This window comes from Apteryx mantelli, chromosome 3 (genome assembly GCF_036417845.1).
Source record: "Apteryx mantelli isolate bAptMan1 chromosome 3, bAptMan1.hap1, whole genome shotgun sequence".
Taxonomy (NCBI): domain Eukaryota; kingdom Metazoa; phylum Chordata; class Aves; order Apterygiformes; family Apterygidae; genus Apteryx; species Apteryx mantelli.
This window is the reverse complement of record NC_089980.1, coordinates 50,220,868-50,243,921: the sequence shown is the minus strand read 5'-3', so window position 1 is coordinate 50,243,921 and position 23,054 is coordinate 50,220,868. Positions and strand designations below refer to the sequence as shown.

At 40.0% G+C, this 23,054-nt stretch overlaps 2 protein-coding genes across 8 annotated transcripts in view; one reads left to right on the top strand and one right to left on the bottom strand.

Moving 5' to 3' along the window:
- Positions 1-21,184, bottom strand: part of CEP170 (centrosomal protein 170) — a 114,508-nt gene extending 93,324 nt beyond the window's left edge. For all 3 annotated transcript variants that reach the window (XM_067293350.1, XM_067293351.1, XM_067293352.1), the window contains exon 1: positions 21,088-21,184. The gene's annotated coding sequence lies outside the window, so the exon portion shown is untranslated. The remainder of the gene's footprint in view (positions 1-21,087) is intronic.
- Positions 21,185-21,991: 807 nt separating this feature from the next.
- Positions 21,992-23,054, top strand: part of SDCCAG8 (SHH signaling and ciliogenesis regulator SDCCAG8) — a 115,448-nt gene continuing 114,385 nt past the window's right edge. For all 5 annotated transcript variants that reach the window (XM_067293349.1, XM_067293345.1, XM_067293346.1 and 2 more), the window contains exon 1: positions 21,992-22,114. In XM_067293349.1, the coding sequence (XP_067149450.1) occupies positions 22,048-22,114 (67 nt within the window). In that variant the 5' untranslated portion in view covers positions 21,992-22,047. The remainder of the gene's footprint in view (positions 22,115-23,054) is intronic.

Genomic DNA, 23,054 nt, shown 5'->3' with positions numbered 1-23,054 from the left:
CACTAGAATCCTTCTGTGAATTATTAAATTTCCTACTGAATTTATCTGCCATGCTCACCACCACAGTGTATGAGAAATTCATTAACATTTATGGCACAAACTCCACAAAAATCTATTTATTATAATAAGTACAGTTTATTACTATTTTATTATAGTAAAAAGGGTTTATTATAAATGGGGAAGTGTAGTGAGCAATTTTTCATACTAAATACTAATGCTCTTAATCTTGACTACATAAATTCTAAAACCAACAGTGTTTCGTCTTGAAATACTTAGTTTTATGTAACATTAGAGGTGATCAAATGGTCTCATTTATTTCTTTTAGAAGTCTGAACGCCTAATTCTTTTTGCAGCCACAATGCAATGTCTAGCCACGTGTAGCACAGCTAGAAACTAAAGATCACCTCTGGAAAGTCCAGGTAGGTGACTTGTCTGCCATCACAGTGACTCTAATGTCAAGAAAAGAATTCATACTCCGGGGTAGCTTCCAAATGTTTTAGTCATGAAACTCTCTTTGGTGTTTTTATAACCCTCTGCTACCTCCTCTACTCACCTTGCTGCCTTCCCCAATAGGGAAATAGAGGGCTCCTCAGGCAACAGCCTCCTTGATGCAACAGTTCTCACCGATTCCTAGAGCTAATTCCACGCACAAGTTTGCCAGTAAAGTAGGTATCTTGCACAGGGAAAACAAAGACAAGACGTGTGGCTGAAGAACCTTTCATAAAGCAAGGAACTGGAACTGAGGATGCACATGTGGTTTTTCATGCCATAGCTTCTGGTGTTGAGTATGCAATGTTCCACCTCAATACTTGTAAATAAATAAATACTCATATAAATTAAAGTGTTTTAAACTAATGACAGATGAAAATATTTCTTGAAAAAACTTACTGGCCTTCTGAATTCATAGATAGTGGACTTCAAAAGGGAAAGAAAGAAAACTTTCAGCCTGGCCCTCACTTGCCAAGCAACATGGTATATATCTATAAAATGCAGTGTAGCACAATGAAAAGACACACCGAAGTAATGGTTGCACATGTGTGTCAGGTGAAAACACTAATCTGAGCCTCAAAGTGAAACCTAAAATGCCCTAACAAGCATCCATAATGGTTAATAAAAAATACACCCATAAAAGGCAGTAAAAACCAGTGGAAGTAACAAGGTAAGCTATGCAGAGGACAAGGTAAGATACGCTTAAAAACACTGGAACTCTTCTGCAACATTACACAGAGGAGACATGCTCACCTACATAGGAAAACTGACCAGAACAATCCAAAATTTCTGCAGTTGTCCAACAAGCAACAACTGCTAACTACATCAGAGTTCAAATTTTACCATAGAAATTATTGAATATTATTCTGACTGAAAAATTCATTTAAACAGATCTCTATAGTAACAGTCAAGCACCATGCACATTGCTGAACAAGAAGCTGTTCCTGTTCACGCTATAACTAATACCAGTATTTCTTTATATCAAAGTTCCTATCTTTCATGAAAATTTACACAGTTACTCTAGAGTTATGCTGGCATAATGGAGTGCAATTGCATGGCAAGCATGAAAATGGGTACATAAAGGGGAAGAAAATTGGAAATCCAAGAGAAGAAAAGCTAAGCATCCATCCAATGTAACTATTTTGATCAAATGTCATTTTGATCATTTGATCAACATTTGATCAAATGATCAAACCTATTTGATCAAATAGGTGTAGGATGCCTGTCCATACAACTAAACCACAAAATTTGTAAAAATCACTTTCCTTCTCGCTTTATTGGCTTGTCAGGTAAACCTCAGTAAGTTTAAGCTGTAAGGGAACTGAACAATAGCATCAGGATTTCATTTTGCTTCTGAGGTATATGTGTCTCAGCTCAAATTTCTGAATTTAGCTAAAATTCCTTGAAGGAAGATTAGAAATACATGCTAAGTCCTTGTATTTCTGCTAAAATATATAATTGTCAACAGTGTCCATCCAAAGATTTAGCCATGACTAAACTCTACAGAACAAGGGAACTACTGAGAGTAAAGAACCCCTCTAAACCACTACTTAAAAAAAACTTGTCTTTGCTTCTTTTTGTCCTTTCTTTTGCCCTCCCACTTTTTTTGCACAGGGAGGGGGAGCAGGAAGGAATGTAAAACAGGACTCTGTGAACTTTTTTTTAATCTAAGTCTAGAGAATCACCTGGTTCTTTTTTTTTAAGGACAGAGAAAATAGTTCACTTTAAACATATGTCAGATCCAACATTTAAAAAAAAAAAGCACACACGTTTTTTCTTATTACTTTAAAATCAAGGAGAAAAAAAAATATAATGAAAACCATAAGCTTTCTTTTTCTTCTTTTTTTTTTTTAGGATAGAAATGAGAATCAGAGTAAGCAAATGGCTTTACAAAGCATCAGGAGATCAAGGTGAATCATGATCCCCCCCCCCCTTTTTTTTTTATTAGTATACATCCAACCCAGGTAGATATGTGCATTACATATGGTATGAGACTAAATAAAACAGCAAAGTTTCAAGATTCTACAAAATCGATACAGCAACAGCAATATACTTCTCAGGGGCTCTCTGGCCAGGAGAGAATGGAAGAGGAAGAAAAAGAGAGACATACAGAGAGGCACATCTTCTGCTTTATGGTGATGAAGCCTTGCATCCCAGGAGGGTGCAGCAGACTCCTCAGTAGCATTTGTGAGAAGATGCATTGCTTGCCCGTTTTTTGATTTAAAAAGGGCATATAAGCCCTCCACGTGGGAGTGCTACTGATGATAGAATGAAAGTTTTCTCCTGCGTTCACAGAGTTGGAGATCTATGCGGAAGGGGCCCAGATACTCCCTGGGATGCACAGGGAGAAGGACCAGAGGGCAGGGCAGGAGCTGTTGCCCCCTGACAGCCACCCGCGGGGAGGGGCACACTTGCTGTCCTCGATGGGGCAACCCAAATACCCTCTCCCTCCAGTCCAGCCCACACCTGTATCTGTATCTATTTTATTGCTGTGACATACAGAAATAGCTGTCAGAACTGTGACTGAAATAAAACCCTTTTTCTGCCAAGAGTGCAGCTGCACCAAAAGTTGCTTGGGTTTCTGATTTTGAGGGATAGGGGACAATGATTCGGAAGGCTGTAGTCTGCTCCATTTTTCCTCTGATAATTACTTAACAAGAACAAAACAAAAAACCCCACAGTTGAGACCCTAGGAATAAGCAGGCTTGCTTTAGCACATTGATAGCTATACAGATACCAAACCATAACTGCAAATTCAGGGGGAAAAAAAAAAAAAAAAACTTTGTTATTTTATCAACTTACAAATATTGCAGGAAAAAAACCACACACACACAAATCAGGCTTAATTGATGGCTATGGTTCATTTGATTGTCACAGTATGCAAAAGGATATCATTTGCATGAATAAACAGGATGTCTACAACAAATATGAAGTCTAACATTAAGACCTTCTACCAAGTTTAAGCAAAATCACAGAACTAAATTATATCCCGTTTAAAGCATCTGAGAAAGAGGAGTCAAATGTTACAAAAATTATTAAGATAGCCATGCCTTTCCATAATCCAGAAGTCCCCATTCCAAGAAAAAGGGGATTCATAAAACACCAAGCTAAAAATAGCAACTGCTAGAAGAAGGCAGGGTATCAAATAGTATTTAAAACAATTTATCAGAACGAAGGTGATATCAGCAGATTGAAACAAAGACCTCAATAGCTTGCCAAAAAAATAGAATACTGGTTATTTTTACTGGGTATACCGGTAAACATGCAAATTTTTAAGAGACTGATGACAAGTTTTGTGCAAAATTTTCTATTGTACATGGTTACAGTCTTACCCAACAGTGACAAGCCTTTTATGCAGACTGCCATAATAATCGAGATACCCAAAGGTAAAAAAATATAATATACAGTTTTATGGTATTCTCAGTCTAAGCATTAGGTTTTAAACCGTTAAAAGCCTACTCAATTGCTAGTCACTAAGACAAAGTTATTCAGACTTTAAAAATGCTGCTCTATTTTATACTCTGATCATGGAGAATAGGACCATTTTGCAATTATTAAAGAAAACTGATAGCTAATTTTCTGTTCCCAATCTTTACAATGTTCATAAGCAAGAAATCAGTTCTCATGAATGTTCTTCTCTGCAGCCTTCCTAAAGGCAACACCTTTCAAAAGTTGCTGTTCAATAAACAGGTAAAATAAAGGGTAAAGACTGCTTGTAAAAGTAGTCTAGACTTAGGATAAAACAATCAAGTGTTCATATTTTGTCCACCATCCTCCTTCACATTAAGGAACTGCAGAGAGAAAAGTATTTTGAAATTGTCATATTTCACCCTAACCAAACAGGGCTGTCTATGCAGAGATTAACATAGCCAGTAGGTTCATAAACCATCCTATAAGTAGCCTTTAGTGCTGATTTTGGCCAACAGGCCAAAGAAATCACAATCAAGTTCTCCTTGAAAAAAATGACTCCTTTAATGAAAGCCACCCCCCAAAAAACCTCCCAAAACAAAAAACAAACAAAAACCAAAAAAACCCACCCAATAACCCACCAATGAAACCCACACAACCTAGGATCAAACCATACCATTGCCAAGATAAGCAAACAAGGAAAAAAAAATTCATGCACTGCATTCAGGGAGAATGTAATCTTAATCATATGGCCAAATCCTCTCCTCCATTTTCTCTTCTCACTGCCTCCATTCTGGCATATTCAAAGTTATTTTGTAGGTTGTGTATGAAGAGAGATAAAGTCGTATTTGCATTGATAAGGCCCAATCACAGTCCTGAGCCCTATGGACAAAACAAATACTACTTTGCAAATAAAACTGGACCTTTTAACTTCCCAAGGGTGATGATTTCACTTTCCTCAAAATTGCGAAATACATGTTTTTTTTCTTCCTTGTCCCCAAAATACTCAGTAAGATTAAATTACATGCAAAACAATGGAATCTTTTTCTTCTTTAGTACAGGGAATTATTTACCTTGTGGGCATGAAGAGAAGCATAGTCTCCAAAGAAAAACATGTATTTAAATAATTTTAACATCTCTCTTTCAGTTTTCTTGAAACAATATGTAAGTACACAGAACATGGAAGCAAAAGGAATAGTTAAAGGACAATTGTTGAAATCAACCTTAATGATCTCCACATCTGCTCACAGTACGACAGACATATCACTTGAAACAGGTATTCAATTATTATTCTTTACTATATGTCCACTGTTATATGAAAAAAAAATATTTATCATTCCAAGGTAGGCTTCATACAAAATATTTGATATGTTCTACCCTCTCCCTTATGGAATGATTTGGAGCTTTTTACAATTACTCTCAACAGCCAAGTCCACAGATGTATTTTTCTTGGAAATACACTAAGTTAAAAAAAAAAAAAAAAAAAGATTTTGGATGTACTTATTTTACAAAACAACCAGAGGCTCAAAATTTTGCTTCATTAAAATTATAAGCAATGTTTGCTCTAGGCAATCTTCACTGTCTGAAGACAGCTGAGTATGGGGGGGGTTAGAAAATAAAAGCTCATTTATTCTGTCTCATAATTATGTTGAAGTACTACATCGGTATTCCACAAAGCATCTCCCTACCACAGTCATTTTACTTTAGAGCTCTTACAATTATTTTTGAAACATCCCCAAATAATTCTTTATTTGTTGAGGGTTTTTTTTCTATTTAATGTAATAAAAGCTTAAAGACAGACTTTAAGTTGCAGCTACCATGTTAATTTTTAAAGAGTGCAGAGTTTCCATTAATCATTTTGCAATCTCTGACATTAAGATAGGGCCACATTATACACAACTTCAGGAACTTTCCTTGATGGGGAGTCCTCTTCCTAAAGATCTGCAAAAAAATAGAGTAGAAAAAGGCGTAAAATGCCTTATATTTTTATTATTTGTTCATTCCTTTAGCCGTATCCAAAATCAGTCAACAGGAATCCAGTCTTGCATTTTGGACTATAACAATTTGTCTTTAATGTCTGTGCCTTTCCCATCTCTCTTCCTTCCCATGAAATGAAACTTTAAGGTAAAATTCAACACAAAGACTTTCTCATTGTTTGATCATGTTGTGAAAACAACTGCCAAAAAGACAGTATCAATAATTAAGCAAAATCTGAAAGAGGAAAAGACATTTACACAGACAATAAGAATACCCACAGCTTTAACGATAAACACTACCTATTGCAAATATTTTAGAGCAGTGTAGATTACAGTCCAGATTTGAAATAATCTGTAATTACTATATAGGAAATGGCTTCCCTGGAGAAAAGCTATTCCACGGCTGCTGGGACTGCCTATGCACTCCTTTCTTGTATGCAACCCACAAACAGAAACACAGCGACTACAGGATGGTAGAACTTCGTTCTAGTTCTTACACTCTCTTATTCACTAAAGGAGATCAGTCACGTGTAAAATTGTCACTGTAAACTTTCAGAATTAACAAACTTTTTATTTAAACACAGTGACTACACAGCTCAGCTCTTATGTTTTTATGCAAGGACCTCTTTGCACAAATATAGTACAACCCCTCAACTAAATCACCATCATAAACCCTCACTGCTATATAGGTAGAATACTTTTAGCCGGACTTTTATAAGCTGTTTTAAGAATGATTGGTGATAATTTGGTTTAACGGTGACTTAGTATAGCATTAGCACACGTTTTCCAGAATAAGACAATGAAGAACCAGTCAGCTTTGGGATATTTGGAGACTACTGGAAAATGTTTTTATTAGCATACTAAAATAAATATTTTTGAAGGCTACCAAATGCATGCAAACGTATTTCAATGGACAGAAATCTGGAATTCTAGTAACATTGCTGGGAGGAAGCCTAGATACATTTTTTCTTTGCAAGTTCAATGACTGGCAGCATCAGTTTTGTCCCCTCCCCCCCCCCCCCCAAAAAAAAAGGGGGAGAGAAATGTGAAAGGCAAGGTTAACTAGGAAGAGAGCTCTGCCCTCCACACACACTACTCCAGGCACAGAACCAACACAAGAGGAAGTGGCACTATAACCCCATCCACAACAGGGACTGAGTCATCCCTTACATCAGTACTTCAGTGAACATGTTTGCAGGTTTTGTTTGTTTATTCACAGTCACTGCGCAAGTCTCATTTTATGCCTCTCCTCCTCCTCCTCCAAAAAAAGGTTATTGGGAACTTAGTAGTGTTAAGCCACATACAAAATAGAAGAGCTATGTTACGCAGCATTGACCACACTACTGCAGTATATTCTTCTGGTTGACCAAAAATATTTTAACTCATTTTAACACAAAACTGAATATAGACAAAAGCATACGAAATTCATTAACACAGATCATCCTCAGTTCCCTTTTTTAAGGCTGAAACAATCCACATCCTCTGTTCTTTAAATTACTCTAGCTTTCCATGATCTAACAGTTATTTTTACTAACGGTGCTCACAGATCAACACTCCTTACAGTTTAACAAATTACAACACCTAACATCTTACAGTAAATTAGTGCTGCATTTCTGTAGTTGTTTATTTTGCCCTGGCTCTTCCTGGACTTTACTTCTTGCACATTTCCTATTAAAAAGATGGTAAATATTCATTTAGTAAATCTGTTATATTAAAAAAACCCTAACATTTTCTCATACTTATCCCCAAAAGTCCCAGTTACAGCCTTTTTTTTCCTTTGTCCCCAGACATATTTTTAATGACATATTTCTTCCATCAAGCAAAAGCATGTATTTTTTAAAGAAATTATTTACAGTTTTTTAAACTGTATTCTCCTCCTGCCACACAGTTATTAATTAAAACTCCTACTGAAACCATCTTTTAGTTGCCTAAGGAAGCAAGGCTTAAGCAGTCACTTTTTCTGCCAATCACTCCTCCTAACAGCAAGCTTCAGAGAGCTAGAGCTTTCAGAGACTTAAAGCTCCCACAAGTTTGGAGAGACCTGAGGGGTGAGCTGAGAACAAAAGTGGCAGTCCCTCGCGCTGCTGGCAGAAACCCTGCGGTGTGAATTCAGTAGTTACCCGCTCCTTGAGGCCTGCTGGCTAAGCTGCACTCGCATGGTCAGCACGACTGCAACATAGGCTGCCTCCTGCCCGTTTGGTTGAGAACCAGCAGTAGTCTGTGAGGAAATAACCTGAATGGCACAAATCCTGGGAGGGCAGAGAACAGGTTCAGCAAGAGTTTGAGATACAGGACACATCCCTAGGAAACCAGGCATTACTGGTTCTCCTGCATGTGATTTTTCTCTCCATTTTATCTTAAGAGGATTGCTTTACTGTGAATCACAAGCAAACTGTTTTCACAGCTGTCAGAATTTCAGAAGTGCTTTCTTTTTTTTCCTTTAACCTTTGATGTATATGCCACGTACTATAACTAATTACAGAAGGGAGGGAGAAGTGGAAGAAATAAAAACACGTTTCCTGTACTTGGTCCACAAGATGAACAGGTTGAGCATGATCGACATTCTGGACATACAAACATTTTTAACAGAATGAGCACATTTCTAGGGTATTTAAGTATATATACACAAACATCATTATGGACTAAACAGAAGATGTTTCACATAAAAGTCAAACTACAGTTAAGAACAGGTGCTCTAGAATAGACAAGTAACTATCCATCTGCCAAGTTTTGTAAACAGAAATGCAGCTAAAATTAAACAAATAACTGAAAAATCATGATCAAAAAATTTACTCTAGTATTTGTATGTTAACTATAAGCAGTAAGAGGAACACTATGAACAATACTGCTTCAAAGACTCTGAATTTTATTCTTTCTTTTTCTAAAGTTCAAAATGCTTTCCAGATGGTCTCACAAATTCAGTTTAGAAGGGAAAAAATGCATTTTATTTTGAAATCCTTCCACAGATTCTAATATCTGAAAAGATTATAAATTCCAATATATATTTAGTATTCAGAACTTACAGTGAAATTGCAACAGTTTATGCCCAAATTTATACCAGCTCAAATAGAGGAGTTTTTAGTAACCTAATTAAACTTAACCAGTTAAGGATATAAACATAGGAACCATTTACTGGAAAGCAATATGGGAAGTGAACTTACGATATGGCATCTCTTCCACAATAACTGCTCAAGCATCCATACGTCCACTGCAGCAAATCTCAAATAACCTACTTCCAGTGTAAACTACCTTGAGTTCCTTGGATGGGCCACACAATAGGAGAAAAGAAAGTTGATACATCTGAAGTCAATATTTAGTTGACCCTGTAATAAGCTGCTTGCATGCCCAGAACTTCACTCTTTTGACTTATTCTCAACCTTACTGATGCAGACTCAACCGACAGGCAAATGAGTGGCTTTAGCCCAATATAGCGGCCCTCATAACATAAATGCTGAACTGCAGCTGTGGTTCCACACCAGCCTAACTCCAGTCTCACTGCTGTCCGGATCCAGCACTCTCACCTGGCCCCAGCCACAACGTCCTGACTGCTCCGTCTGCCCTGGCTCCAGTACTCATGTGGCTGCACAACTGAGCTATTTCAGCATGTTAAACCACGGAGAAAGTAACGATTCCCAGCTTCTCCACTCCCCAAACAAATGAGTTGTCCCCAGAAGCTAGCGTGCAGAAACCTAGCGCCAAAAGAAGTGGAGCAGGGCTGCACAGCTAGGGCTCAGCGAAAAGGGAAAAGAGCAGGAGCAGGGCAGCTGGCAGTTCTGCTTAGGCTGCTATGGGATCTCACAGAACTTCTTACATTTAGACAGGTTTATAGTACTAACAAATTTTAAGATAATAATTAACATTCACATATAAACTAGTTTTATTACTTTTACCCCATTACAGTTTAAAAACTATGTACTTTTAAAAAGATTTAACCCATATTTTTATTCTCTCACCTGCCTGGACTGTTTTTTTTTGGTTTGGTTTTTGGGTTTTTTTTGTAGCACAGCACAGGCCAATGATCAAACCTTTACAGTCTTTCACATCATGATACACTAATGCAGTCTTTCTTCTAATTCTGCCCTAGATTTGTGCCCCCAAAATGTGAACAAATATCTTGAAAAGAAAGAAAGGAAGAATTACTATGGAAATAACTACACAAATAAAGCGATACACAGATACCTTTGAATTAAGTCTTTTTTGAAGGCATTATCATTGTCTCCCAAGAAGCAAAAATAGTAAGGTACAGTGCTTTTCTTGTTTATGGAATGAAACCGCACTGAAGGAAGAAAGGAAAAAAAAAAAACAACAAAACACAAAATATGGGAAGCTAAGGATCTAAATGCACTAAATCTGGCCTTCTCCCAAAACACTGTTTAAAATAATTTTATGGATTCCACTAAAAAATTAGCAGTATGTTTATTTGTTTTTATTAAATCAAAGACTTCTATATGCCTAAACTGGACAAGTCAGAACTTCCTGGTTCACTCTCATGTCTTGATATTGGTGTTTCAGCTTATTTTCCTGCCACCTTAGAAAGCACTATACTATATGCTGTAGGCTGTTCAAACAATATAAATATTTGACAAAGTGAATTCATTTTTATTTTTAAGTTAAAAACCAGTAATATTAACTGCAGTAATTGAAAATTGTTATTGTGTAGGGTGCATTAACCCCGGTAACATAATTAAAGAGCCTGAAAGCAATGTCAGAAGCTCTAAAAGAAAAAAAAAACCTCTTGCTTTTTAACAAGAGAGAGCTCAAAGCACCATGAATAAATACTTTAAAACATTTCTACTGTATACATATATTAAAAAGTGCATCAGACATCCAGAATGGAAGTCCCTAGATAATTTAGTTCTTAGTTCTGTTACAACTTTTGACCTCCTCAAAGCAAGTAACTAGGCCACATAAAGAAATGATACAGTCGCAACCATAATCCTGCAAGAGAACAATTTCAATGAGATTCTGGACTATCACGGCCCCATGAAGCAGGAAGCTGACTTGCTCTTTGCAGTTTAAGCAAAGCAACACACATGTAGTATGCAAGACAATTATACACGGTGATTTTGAAGATACAAATACTGAAGAAGGAAATATTTATATCAGGAAAAAAGAAATATTGGATAATGCCAATCAATGAAGTTTCTCTGGTGAGTTAAAGAATATAATGCTATTCTGGGCCTTGCACTTTCAGGTCCAGAAGGATCCTGCCTCATATAGAAGTCAGCTGCAGTACCTGAAAATTCACTGACTTCACCAAGACCTTGGGCGGACGAACAGCTCAGCCATGCCCAATTACATACAAGGCTTTACATCAGAACTGAAAAGAGAAATTTTTCTTATAACGTTCAGTAGCAAATGGCAGCAATATCATGCATTCTGACTTCACTACTGAGCATGGAGAAAAGGTGCTCAGGATTTATAAAGCAAGGGAAAATAAAGTGATAGAAAAACAAGTTTTGAGTTTGGGGTAAACACGAACACGTGTGGACTAAATGTTCTCTTTTTTTCCCCCCCTTTTTTCTTTCCTTTTTCTTTCCTTTTTTTTTTCTTTTCTTTTCTTTTTTTTTTTTTTTGAGTTTTTGACTACTAGGGATGAATGCAGAAATTCATACCAAAGATCAGACCGACTCATACTGTTGTACTGCAATAACAGAGGTAGCATATGAGCAACTACAGTGTAATTACAGTTATTACACCACACCACACCTGTAAGAGAGGGTTTTTTTTTCCCCACCACTAAAGAGTCAATTAAAGCTAGCTTTCTTCCTGAAACAAAATTGATAAAGATTTAAATTTTCATCTCAGATAGTATAAATGATTTTTATTCATAAATGCTATCTTTCGCTGAATGCCTAGTAAAATGTTTTTCACAGCAATGAGACAGATGAACCCAAACTACGACCTCTTTATCAGTCTTACAACAAGCAATTTTGCCCAACTGTTTAAAAGTTTAATATTGTAATCTCAGGTTCAGTCTCCAGATCTGCTGCATCCACTACCCAGCTTTCTATAGCCCTCTCTACCAAAGTTGGTTTCCCAGCTATAAAAGTCAGACTTTCATTCCCTTACAGGAATTTGATAATTTATCTGCAAGATAAATTGTTACTATAATTGACAATGGAATAAACAAAAGGACATTATCAACTTAAAGAGAAAAAAAAAGAAAAAAAAGACCAAGTTTCTTCCGTAACTATTGTTACAGACTAGAGAATTAGTAAGGCTAAAATCCTGGCAAAAAAAGATATTTTTCTCCTACGTCTTTTCTGAGTTTGACATTTTACACAGTCATTTGGGAGTGCAGTAGTATGTAAGAAAGCCTGTTAGATCTGACATTGCTTTAGTGAATTTTTACAGGTCAGCTATACCGTGCCCCCCTCCATCCCAAATGGGGAACACTTCATAGGTTTTTTTGCTTGTTTGAAAAACAAATAAAAACATCAAGTCAAGTCAGCTACAATATCCAAATATACTTGGAACTGGCTTACAAGCAACTACATATCAAATTCTCTTTTTGAAAAGATGGCACATATGAAGAAAATTTCTAACATACTTATCACTGATAGATTATACTAATGCTTGTTGTATATTTGAACAGTGTGGACTAAGTTGTTACTCTTATCTATACTGGTACAGAGAGGACTCTGCTAGTATTTACCTCTCTTTCCTCTGTGACTCATTCATTTCATGGATTACAACAAACATGGGAAAGAAACGCATTTGTGTTTCAGGCAGATTCTCAAAGCTCCTGATGCCTTCAAGGGGATTGGAGATTCATAAGTACTTCTGAGAAGTCAGATCTTTTAGTTTTTAAACAGCAGCCCATTTTCTTAAAATAGAGAACGTAAATGAAGTTAACACTGGTTTGGTTTTGATTATTCAGTGGTCAAGGAAGTTATAATCAGATTTGATAGGATGAAAAGAGACAGAAAAACAAACAGGGTATGAAGATTCAACATAAAATAGTGTGGCAAACTAAAATTAACAGAAACACCAATACATTTTACATGATGACTACCACATTTCAACTACTGTAATTCGCGGGGGGGTGGGGGAAGGGTTCTGTTTGTTTGTTTGAAGTTTGTGACACCTCTGGACTGTCCAGCCATCCTCTCTCAAGTCATGCCAAAGCTTAAGTTCAACCTTGCATTTTTTACAGTAATATTTTATATGAAATTCTTTTCCATTTTTAGTGTGTGAATATATTTTTTCACTGCTCACTCAAGTTCCTTATGTTTATTCTTTTTCAGAATATATCTACTGAATACATCCAACTACTCCTTTTCAACAATATCAGTTCTGTGCCAGTAACGTTATCTTTCTTACTGTTCTCCAACTTGGAAAGAAAGCTGAAGAGAACAAAGCCGTGTAGCACCATCTACAGAATAAAAGAGATTTCTAATCAGAAAAAATTAAAAGCAGCCCGCATTAAGACATACACATCCATTCTTCAACTGGTATTTTAGACCTGTAAGAATTTACATCTCTTTCTGATACGCTGCCGAAGGTCTATTTGTAGGATGGATATTAGGCATGTTACTCCACCTCTCAAAAGAACACTCAGCAGGAAAAACAGTTATGTATAAGATTCCTTGCAATATATTAGGACTGCAAAGGATCTAAAAGAGATTGCAATGCATATTTAAAAGATGATGAAATAAAACTTGATGGATTAAAAATATGCTACAGAATTTGTAATCATCAATAACCAAACAGTAATAGTTAAAACTGAACACAGTTTTTAATTCTGACTTAAAGCTAATTAGTTTCACTGATGTTGCCAAAAGTTCAAGTTAGTGTAGACATTAGCCAAAATAAACGCATTACCCAATTATTTCCAATAGCGTCACAACAAAATAAAAAGCGTTCTAATTTAAGGACTATTAAGAATATGATGACTGAACAGCATTAGAAGAAAAATATTATCTGAACAAGACATTTTTATGTGTTTATCAGCAAGAACTATAACAGTAAAACAAACATGAAATGACCACAAAGGGCAATATAATCTGTGTCATGAAAATATAACGGTTCCCTAATTCTTGCATCAATTAGTTCTCATCATTTTTCAAAACTCTCTGCCAATCCAAAAGCTAAATAAAAAGTAGTTGTGGGTTCTCAGTGGTTCCTTGATGGTTTCCTGAATAGTATCTGCTCACTGTTCAAAAAAGATTTATAATAGCCAATTTTATATTCAACCTAACAGCTAAAGTGCAGGCTGTGTTTTTTGACTCATGAATCATCCCAAAGAATAATTTTTACAGGAAATGTTTGACTCTCTTGGGTATATGAGTATCCCCTTTGGAAAGCAGGTACAGTTAAAAGAAAACATTATCATTTAAAAAAAGGCAGAGATGGATGAGCAGAAGTCTAATCTTCACTAACCTCACAAAATTGGGTTGACTCTTCCGTGATAACAGAAATATGTAGGAAATCAAGATTTTAATTATTAAATTAAGCCTGTATACACCTGAATGCATATGAGAAATTAACATCTGAAAAAGGCAGTTTTTATTGAATTGCCTTTTCAATACACCTGTGAAGAAATGTGGGTAAAGTAGAAGAAATAATCTGTAACAGAAACCACACCTGATTCAGGAAGTCCTGAGCAGAAAATAGATGGAGACTAGCAATGCCTTAGGTGAAAATATCATATACGCCTGCTCCTTTCTTATCCCTCTCTATGCATGAGGTTATAGTTATTCTTGGAGACAAGATACTGGGTTAGATGGACCTTTGGTCTGACCCACTGTGGCCATTCTTACATTCTTATGTAAGAAAATTCTAGAAGAAAAAATTTAAATTAAGTGAAACAACAATATTACCTGTTAAATGTCTTTCATTTAGTCAAGTAAATAAAATTGTGTATAATAATTGACTGCTTTAAGGTTCCTGAAATGACACAGTTTCACTGGACCAAACAATCAGATCATTTGAAAACAAAGGATTAGTGAAAGCAAGGAAATATATGTTCATGAGGAAAAAGAACAGGAGAGATATCATCACATTCCAACTTCCTGGGCTTTTCCTTCCCAATCTTGAAATGGAATCCAACAGAAGAAGACAAATAAAAGATAATTAAAAATGCTTTGAACACAGAAGAGAATGCATATTTAGAAGGCTAAGTATTTGAAATTTAATAGAAAATTATTTAAGCACGTTATTTTGAGTGAAAAGTCATAAGTACATCTGATTTAATGCATTCAGTGTATTGCTACTTCCAGACCATAATGATTAGTTTAATAGGTACATTCTTCATGGGAAGAGTAGCACAGTGCCCTGCATACAAAGAAATGTCTTGGAAACACTAGGGAGTGGCATTACTTCTGTTTTTATAGCATTGAAAAGCTCAATATTGCTGCACTTCCTGGAAAGAAACAAAATGAGCAGAACCAGAACCTCATTTGGAATGAAGTACAAAGTGCTATAAGCTCTGGCAAACCCATCACACAAACTTTAGAAGACTCAGCTGTTTATCTAGGAAAATACCATTTTAGTCTATTGGAAAAGATCAGAATGTAAAGCAAGTTTTAATTTTACAAGGTCAGAAACAGTAAACAGGACTATGGCAATTTGCCCCAGTAAGAGCACATCGACTCCTGTGAGGAACCCAGGGGGACAAATTGATGAAGCTGGACTGGAAGAGGGCTGCAGCTCTTGCCAGTGCATCAGCTTACACAGACCACCAGTGGATGATGCTGGAGCTCTAAAAATGGGTTGCGCTTAGCTAAGGAAAAGACAATTTTTTTTTAAATAACAATTTCTAAAGGGAGAAATAAAGGAGAAAAAAACTTGATAAATATGTCAATTATATTCATACAGGAAAGAACTACTACATTCTATCAAGTATGTTGCTCAGGGGATGAAATGAGAGGATATGTTTCATATTCATATTTGAATGAATAAATACAATTTATCTAAATTGATACCAAGTAGCACTTCTCTACAAGTCACAGAAGCCACACAGTTCAATACTACTAAGACTTACAATACTTATTTTCATTTCAGTTTTCATTAAATATTACAAGATATTAAACCATACCTTATGCACCTCTGACACATAGCTTTTTACTTTCAATGCGTTGTAAATAGCAGCTATCCTACCATACTCAAAAAAAGTCAAGTTTTGTATAAATGATATCATCAAAACAGTAATTAAAATCTTAAGTATAAAATACTATTTCCAGAAGTTTACCTTCCTCTGTATTTTTTTTTTATCTCCTTCTCAGACAGTAGATTGCTTACTTCTAATTCACCTAAGTATATTGTAAAAGCTTCTAATTAATCTGAAAGACATTTCTACAAAACTCTGGTAAGCATCTAATTCTCTAATGTAATCTAAGCAACATGATTAGTGACGGAGGAGACATTTCTCAAAAAAAAAACCTCACATGAAAAAACAAACAAACAAAAAACTAAAAACAAAATAAATTTATTCTGACAGTGTTTCCCCTACATTAACCAGGTAGGGGTGTGTGTGTGTATATATATGCACTGTAAACCAGTTTACCTTAAAACAAAAAATAGTCTGGGTTTATGACAGGCATCTGTTAAAGCAGAAGCGACAACACTTAAAAAACCTCAGTCTGACCTCACTGCAGTAGCAAAAGACAGGATGTAAAAGTTTTTTAAATTTTAGAAGCAAAACTGAAACACAGACAGTGAACATCACAACTGTCATTCTTCTCAGCTGGAAATCTATGAATTTGAAGGCTAAAGACCTTCTTTAAAACACAACTAAAATGCAGTTACTGATTTCTTCAAAAAGCAGAAGCCAAATCTATTTATAAAACAGGAGAAATACCATAGGTCCTAAAGTCCTTTGAGAAATATGAGGTGAAAAAATTAATGAAAATATTCAAAAATTCACAGCCTTTGTGAAATAGAAGATACCAATATTTGTCTGGCACAAAAATCCTCCTTTTCCCTAAACCAAGGCCAGACAAGTTAGAAGGACAGGACTACCTTTCCTCCCTCTCCTCTTTTCATACCTACTTTTCAGAGAAACTTTTTTTTTTCACCCAGTGATATGTTCTCAACACATATTCTGTGGTGCTCATTTTACATATCAAGAATACTCATTAAACGCTGATCACAAGAACAAAGTCAGTATTTTAAACATTTTGTTTTCTTAGATTTATACATAACCCTCTTTCTGACCACAATATTCTGCAGTGACACAGAAGACAGTCAGGCAGTAGAGCTGAGCAGACCAAAAGGTTCTTTGCTACTGAAAAAGGGAATATTCCCTTCTTACAGGCTGGACACTCCTGTCCCCATTCTGTGTGCTTGCCCTGGCACTCCTCTGACCACACAATAAGATAATTCTGTTTGCGCACCCGGGGGGGGGGGGGGGGGAAATCAAGCAAAACAAAAAGAAAAGTAATTTTCTGCTGTGTTAGCTGACTGAATCAACTATTCATGTAGTTAGACAAGTACCAGAGCCACTGTGACAGACAGGATAGGGCCATGCTGCACCAGAAACAGAGGAGAGTGGAGAAGAAGGATTTCTCCATTCAGAGGCATTAAGATATTAGATCTGCTAACCTATATAATCTTTAACATCCACCTACTCCCATCTAGGAGCCTGAATGTTACACTTCAACTTCAGTGATGCAGCCCTGACTATTTTCCCAAACAAGTCCACAAGTCTCCCTCTCTCAAAGCTAATGCTGTCAGCAATCTGCTGTAACATCTGTGTGGCTTTTATTTGAAGTCTCTAGAAGCTGCTTTTGACATAACACATGACAAAAAAATACATATATTAAAATACATGCTTTTTGAAGATCACCTAAAATCTGAATTACAAAGGTCATATGATTTCTAACTACAAACACAGCTCTAAAATGAAAACACCTTTCCAGGTTTTACAGAATAGAGTGGAAGAAACTAAATTATATGCAAAAAACAAGTCTTTGCAGTTTATTTTAATATTTTTCTGTATGTGTATAACTGTACAACAGACAGAGATACATAAAGTTTTTTAAACCAACAGTTTGCACTCTCCACCCACTCTAATTTACATGCACTATGCTACAGTTTAAGTTAAATGATCACATACTATTTTTCCCCAGGACATCTGCCTCATTCAAGGGACAGGATGGTCTGTGATCCAGGGAAGTGTTAGCACTGTGCAGTGAAGGAAGCTACTATCTGTAGACCACTCTACTGAAGATGTGTAGTAAACAAGGCAAATAACTCCAGAAGAGGCACAATGGTCAGTACTAAAACGCAACAAATGTGGACATTGAGTAAAAGCATTAGTAGGCAAAGAAAGGACCCTTAAAGGCTTGTCTAGCACTGTCACTGCAAACCTCTAGTTGTTAGAAAAGGAAGATGTACACATCTAATACTAGCTCCCAGTCAGCAAATTAGAAGCTCCATCCCCCACTAACAAAGAACTTTCTTTTCTCAAATTTCAAACAGTCTCCTGGTCACTACCATGCCAATTTTTACTACATGATATACTAAGTTCTTCAAAGAGGGGGAAGTGCATGTCTTTAAAAAACCAACCAACCAACCAACCAAAAAAACCCCCTCATAAATGTTAGAGGTAGATATGAAAATTTCTACAAGTTCTGGTATCTGAACATATTCAATACCTGCCTCCCCTGTTACATTTTTTCTAAAGCAAAAGCAGAATTTCACAGATATTCTTGGCTTTCTGAATAACAAAGTAAAAATAATCTGTTTCACCTCCATTTAATTCTGCTTGCCGAAGCTAAGAAAGGCAGCTGTGACAAGGCAATTGTCTTTTTAGACATTCAAGGAGATACTATAGTATCAGTTTAAATTAAATACATTTTACCTGCATTTGCAAGAACTGGAAATGGTACCTCAAAATCAATTTCTGCAGCTATTCATGGTTTAGGCTTTGTTCCAGTTGCTCAGGGAAGCTTCCTAGTTCCCATCTGCAAGTGAATATAGACCTCTCTAGTTCACTTTCAGGAATCCAACTCTTCTCTGGACTGTATGTTATCAAGAGAATTGTTAAAAAAAAATTTCCTGGCAGGTCTATTACAGCTAATGAAGCACAAGCTAGTGAGAACCTATTCTGATTTGCAAAACCCAGCCGGATTTGATATGGGAGGGAGTCACCTGCAGGATAGTTGCTACAAATGTCAAAGAAAATGCAGCACCACAGTAAGGTAAGTTCGGTAACAACTTTCATGTTAAAACGCTTCTCTTTAAACGTATAAAAGAAAATATTTTTATCTGATTCATTACAAATAACTTTTAGAGAGTTGATAAGTTAAAGAAAAAAAAAAGTCTTATGGCTTGCTTTTGACAAAGTTCTCTGTATACTCAGCTACTCCCTCTTCTCTCCATTCAGCCAGTCCTCCTGCTCTCTTTCAGAGGAAAAACAAAACAAAACAAAAACAAACATTTATATAAAAGTGAGAAAGTATTTGGAAGATCAAAAAGGGAGGGGAGATTCTTAAAGGTATTTATATTTAACCTTCCCTTCCCCCACCCCTCCTTGTTAAATGAAGTTTAGGATCTTTCATACTAACAGAGCTCAGTTCCAGTAAGACATACTCCTCAGCATCTGGACAGAAAACAATTCCCAGAGGAAATTAATCATAGGAAATCACAGCATATTTAATTACATACTAGTTCAGTTTACAAAAATCATCCTGTCCCACATACCATTTTACGCAGACAAATCCAGGACCAAAATCACTGTCACAAAGCCTCGAACAGCACTCCATAGGGAGAGGAAAAAATAAAAATGTCCATCACAGTGCTAGGAACAGGCTTTATTCTTTCAAAGCAGTTAAGTATTTTATGAATACCTTTGCTTTCACTGAGAAGAGAATAATTTCTTCAACGTGCTGGTCAACATATGCTATCTGTAACCTCTTATCTAGGTTGTCATAAGAGCGCAACTCTTCATCGGCACAGCAACTACAGCTCCGTTTTTTCATAGAACCGTAAGAACAGATGGACTAATTGTCAGCTCATCCTAGAAGACGTTTAAAATAACGTCTAAAAGGCTGGTAACTAGCACAACACCATCAACACTCTTGTCACCAGCGAGCTCCTCTCGGCTCGTATACATAATTACTATACCGAACGGCCATCATCCGCGCTTCATCCAGCTGGCGTTTCTCCAGCGGGGCTTGCGAGCGATGCACGAGCACCTCTGCCCGCCGCCGCTGAACGCCCTGGATTCAGTGGATGCGAAACGCGCCCGAGGGCGGTTTGGCGGAGGCTGCCCCCTTCCCCTTCCCCCGCCCGCAGCGCCCGCCGCATCCGGCCGCGGCGGCGCGCGCGCGGGCGGCCAGGGCGGAGGGCTCCCCCGCGTCGCTCCGCAGCCCGCTTCCTCCGCCACCAAACGCTCCGCATTTGAAAACCGCCATCGGGTTTCTGTTACATCCGTAACCCGTTCGTTTCCAGGCCACAGAGACAAAGTGAGCCCAGCACTTTTCTTCCACCGCCGGGGGGGAAAAAAAAAAATATTTTACGCTTTCTCCATGAAGAGTCTCAGGAAAGAAAAGATCGAGCATTCTGGAGAGCGCTTTTGAACGTAAGAGACCCTCTTTGTTGGCTGGAAACACACAGTAAGAGAGGTGGCAAAACCAACAGATCTTCTCCATCATCCCGCTCAAACACCGTTATTTTATGGGGACGGAGGGCGGAAACACCGCACGTCAGATGAACGGCATCGGTCATTTTTAAACCTGGAGAAACACACCGTTTCCAGCCACGGGGGAGTGTCTGAAATAGGGGCGACCGACGGGGGAAAAAAAAAAAAAAAAAAAGACACAGCTGAAAGGTCTCCTCGAGACGCGGAAATCCGCCGGCGGAGGAGAACGGCAGCCCGAAAAGCCGCGGAGCCTGCGGCGCGGCGCGGCGGGTGTGTGCGTGCCGACGGCGGCGGCGCCCGGGGCACGCAGCCGCGGCCACCGGCGGCACCATCCGCCCCCGATCTGCGCCGCGCCGCCTCGGGCCCGGGGCGGCGGCCAAGCCCCCGCCAGCCCCGCCGCGGGGAGGGGAGGCGAGAGGAAGGGAGAGGAAGGCACGGCGAGGCGGCAGCGCGGAGCCGCCGCCGGACCCCGGCGGGCACGGCGGGGAGAGGGCCGTGCCCGGAGCCCGCCGCTGCCGCCCCTCTGCAAGCCCCGGCGCGGCGGGCGCCGGGCACAATAGGCAGCGGGCGGGCAAACGGCGCGACCCCGGCCCCCTCCGGCACGGCTTGCACCCCCCCACTCACCCCTTCTCGGAGGCTCGCCGCGCCGGGGAGAGGCCGTCCCCGGTGGTGATGGTGCCGCCGCCGGCGCTCACTGACCCGGCATCCCCACGGGGCGGGGGCGGGGGCGGGGCGCTCCGCTCGGTGTCCCTGTAGCAACCGCCTTAACGTTATTCCCTGCACATAGCGGCTAACGGGCAGAGCGGGGCACCGCACTGCGCAGGCGCCGCCCGAACGCGCACAATGCGGGGGGAGGCCAGCGCGCAGGCGTCACGGAGAGAGCGGCGCCTGCGTCGGCTTCAGACAATAGGAGGGTGATTGCACTGTACGCGCCGCCTGGCGGGCGTCCCCTGCGCAAGCGCCGGAGTACGCGGTGGTGGGAGGTAAACACAGTTTTCCACCCCCATCGCCTATCCCTTCTGCCATGACTGGACCTGCGCTATACCCAGCCACTGCGGGCCCGAGAACATAGGCGGAAGAGTGCCCTGTGCGCAGGCGCGAGTGGGGCTGCAAGCCACAACAAAGAGGAAAGCGGGGGCTGGGACCGTCCTCCGCCCGCTGCCCGGGGCGGGAAGTGGGAGGCCAGCAGGGACTACATCTCCCAGGGAGCGCTGCGCGCCGGGGCGCGCCGCCTGCTGGGGCTTGTAGTTTCTCTAACCGTCCTCCCTCACGCCGCGTAGCGTGGGGGTGTGGCGGGTCCCGAGCGTTGCCACGCTCAGCTGTGGCTGGGGGAGGCCGTTGGCGGGTAGCAATGGGCAACGCGGAGGAGCCGGAGCGTGTCCGCGTCGCGCATTGTGGGAGTTGTAGTTCTTCGGGGCGCCTCCGGCGGTTGCGGAGCGCGGGAAAGCAAAGCGGCTCGAACTACCGTTACCGGTCGCCGTTGCGGGGCGCCGGTGTGTGGGACAGCGCCTGGGGGTGTCCACGCGCTTCCCCCGGACGGGAGCCCCGCGGGCGGCAGCGGCGCCCGGCGCGGACGGCCGCCTCATGCGGGCGCCCCGTGGGGAGCCCGCGCTGCAGGAGACCCTGGAGCGGTACCAGAGGCGCCTCCGAGGTGAGCGGGGGCCGCCGCGGTGGGGCGGGGGCGCCTCCAGCTCCCGCCGGCGGCTCCCGCCCCGCTGCCCCGCGTCCCCCCAGGCGGTGCCGGGGCGGCGGCGGGAGGCGCCGAGAGGCCCGGCTCCGCGGCGGGCGCCTCTCCCTGCTGCGGTCCCGCCGCGCAGCCGTAGCGCCCCCGGAGGCTCGGGCCGGGCCGGGGCGGCGCCGTCCCTGCTCTGGGCGTGCTTGTGGCAAGAGCAGAGCTAGTTCTGCTGCTGCTCCTTAAATCGCTGTCTAGAGAAACGTTGTGTCAGAGGCAGAGTTATTTTCCCCGTGAAAGTGCATCTGCACAGAGGCCTGACTGGAGCTTGTGAAAAACATGTCAGCCGTGCTCATATCCGCCCTCTCCCCCTTTTTATTTAATCGGTGCTCTTTAAACGCGAAGTTAGACCTACAGCCCATGTGCTTCGAGCGTCTGCAGTTTGAAGAAAACTAAAGTATGACTGGCCAGCTTTTTTTTTATTATTTTTTTTTTCCTTCCAAAAAGTGCTTTCGGGAGTTGCAACTTCTATGAAAATCAGAATGAACCTAAAAATCCAGTGTCTGGCAAACTGTAAGATAGAGTCATATGATTATGTGTGATTGCATTAGTTCTTCTTAACTAGTTGTAGTGCCCCTGGTGGTGCTTGACCGTGAGCACTCTGCTGGTCTACTGCAACGAAAATCATCTTGGTTTATTTTGCATTGCAGCAGGCTACTAAAGTGGACAGTCAGATATCACATCTTAAATACATTTAATCCCATCCCAAGTAGTTGATCATAACCTTGGCTTTGATAGGGCTGCTGCCTGTTTTGTGTGCTCTTTGATTTGTGCACAAATCTTAGCTTTCATTAACATGTAAAATTCTAGTCATAAAGAAGAGGCAGAAAAATGATTCTGATGAGCGTGATTATTTCCC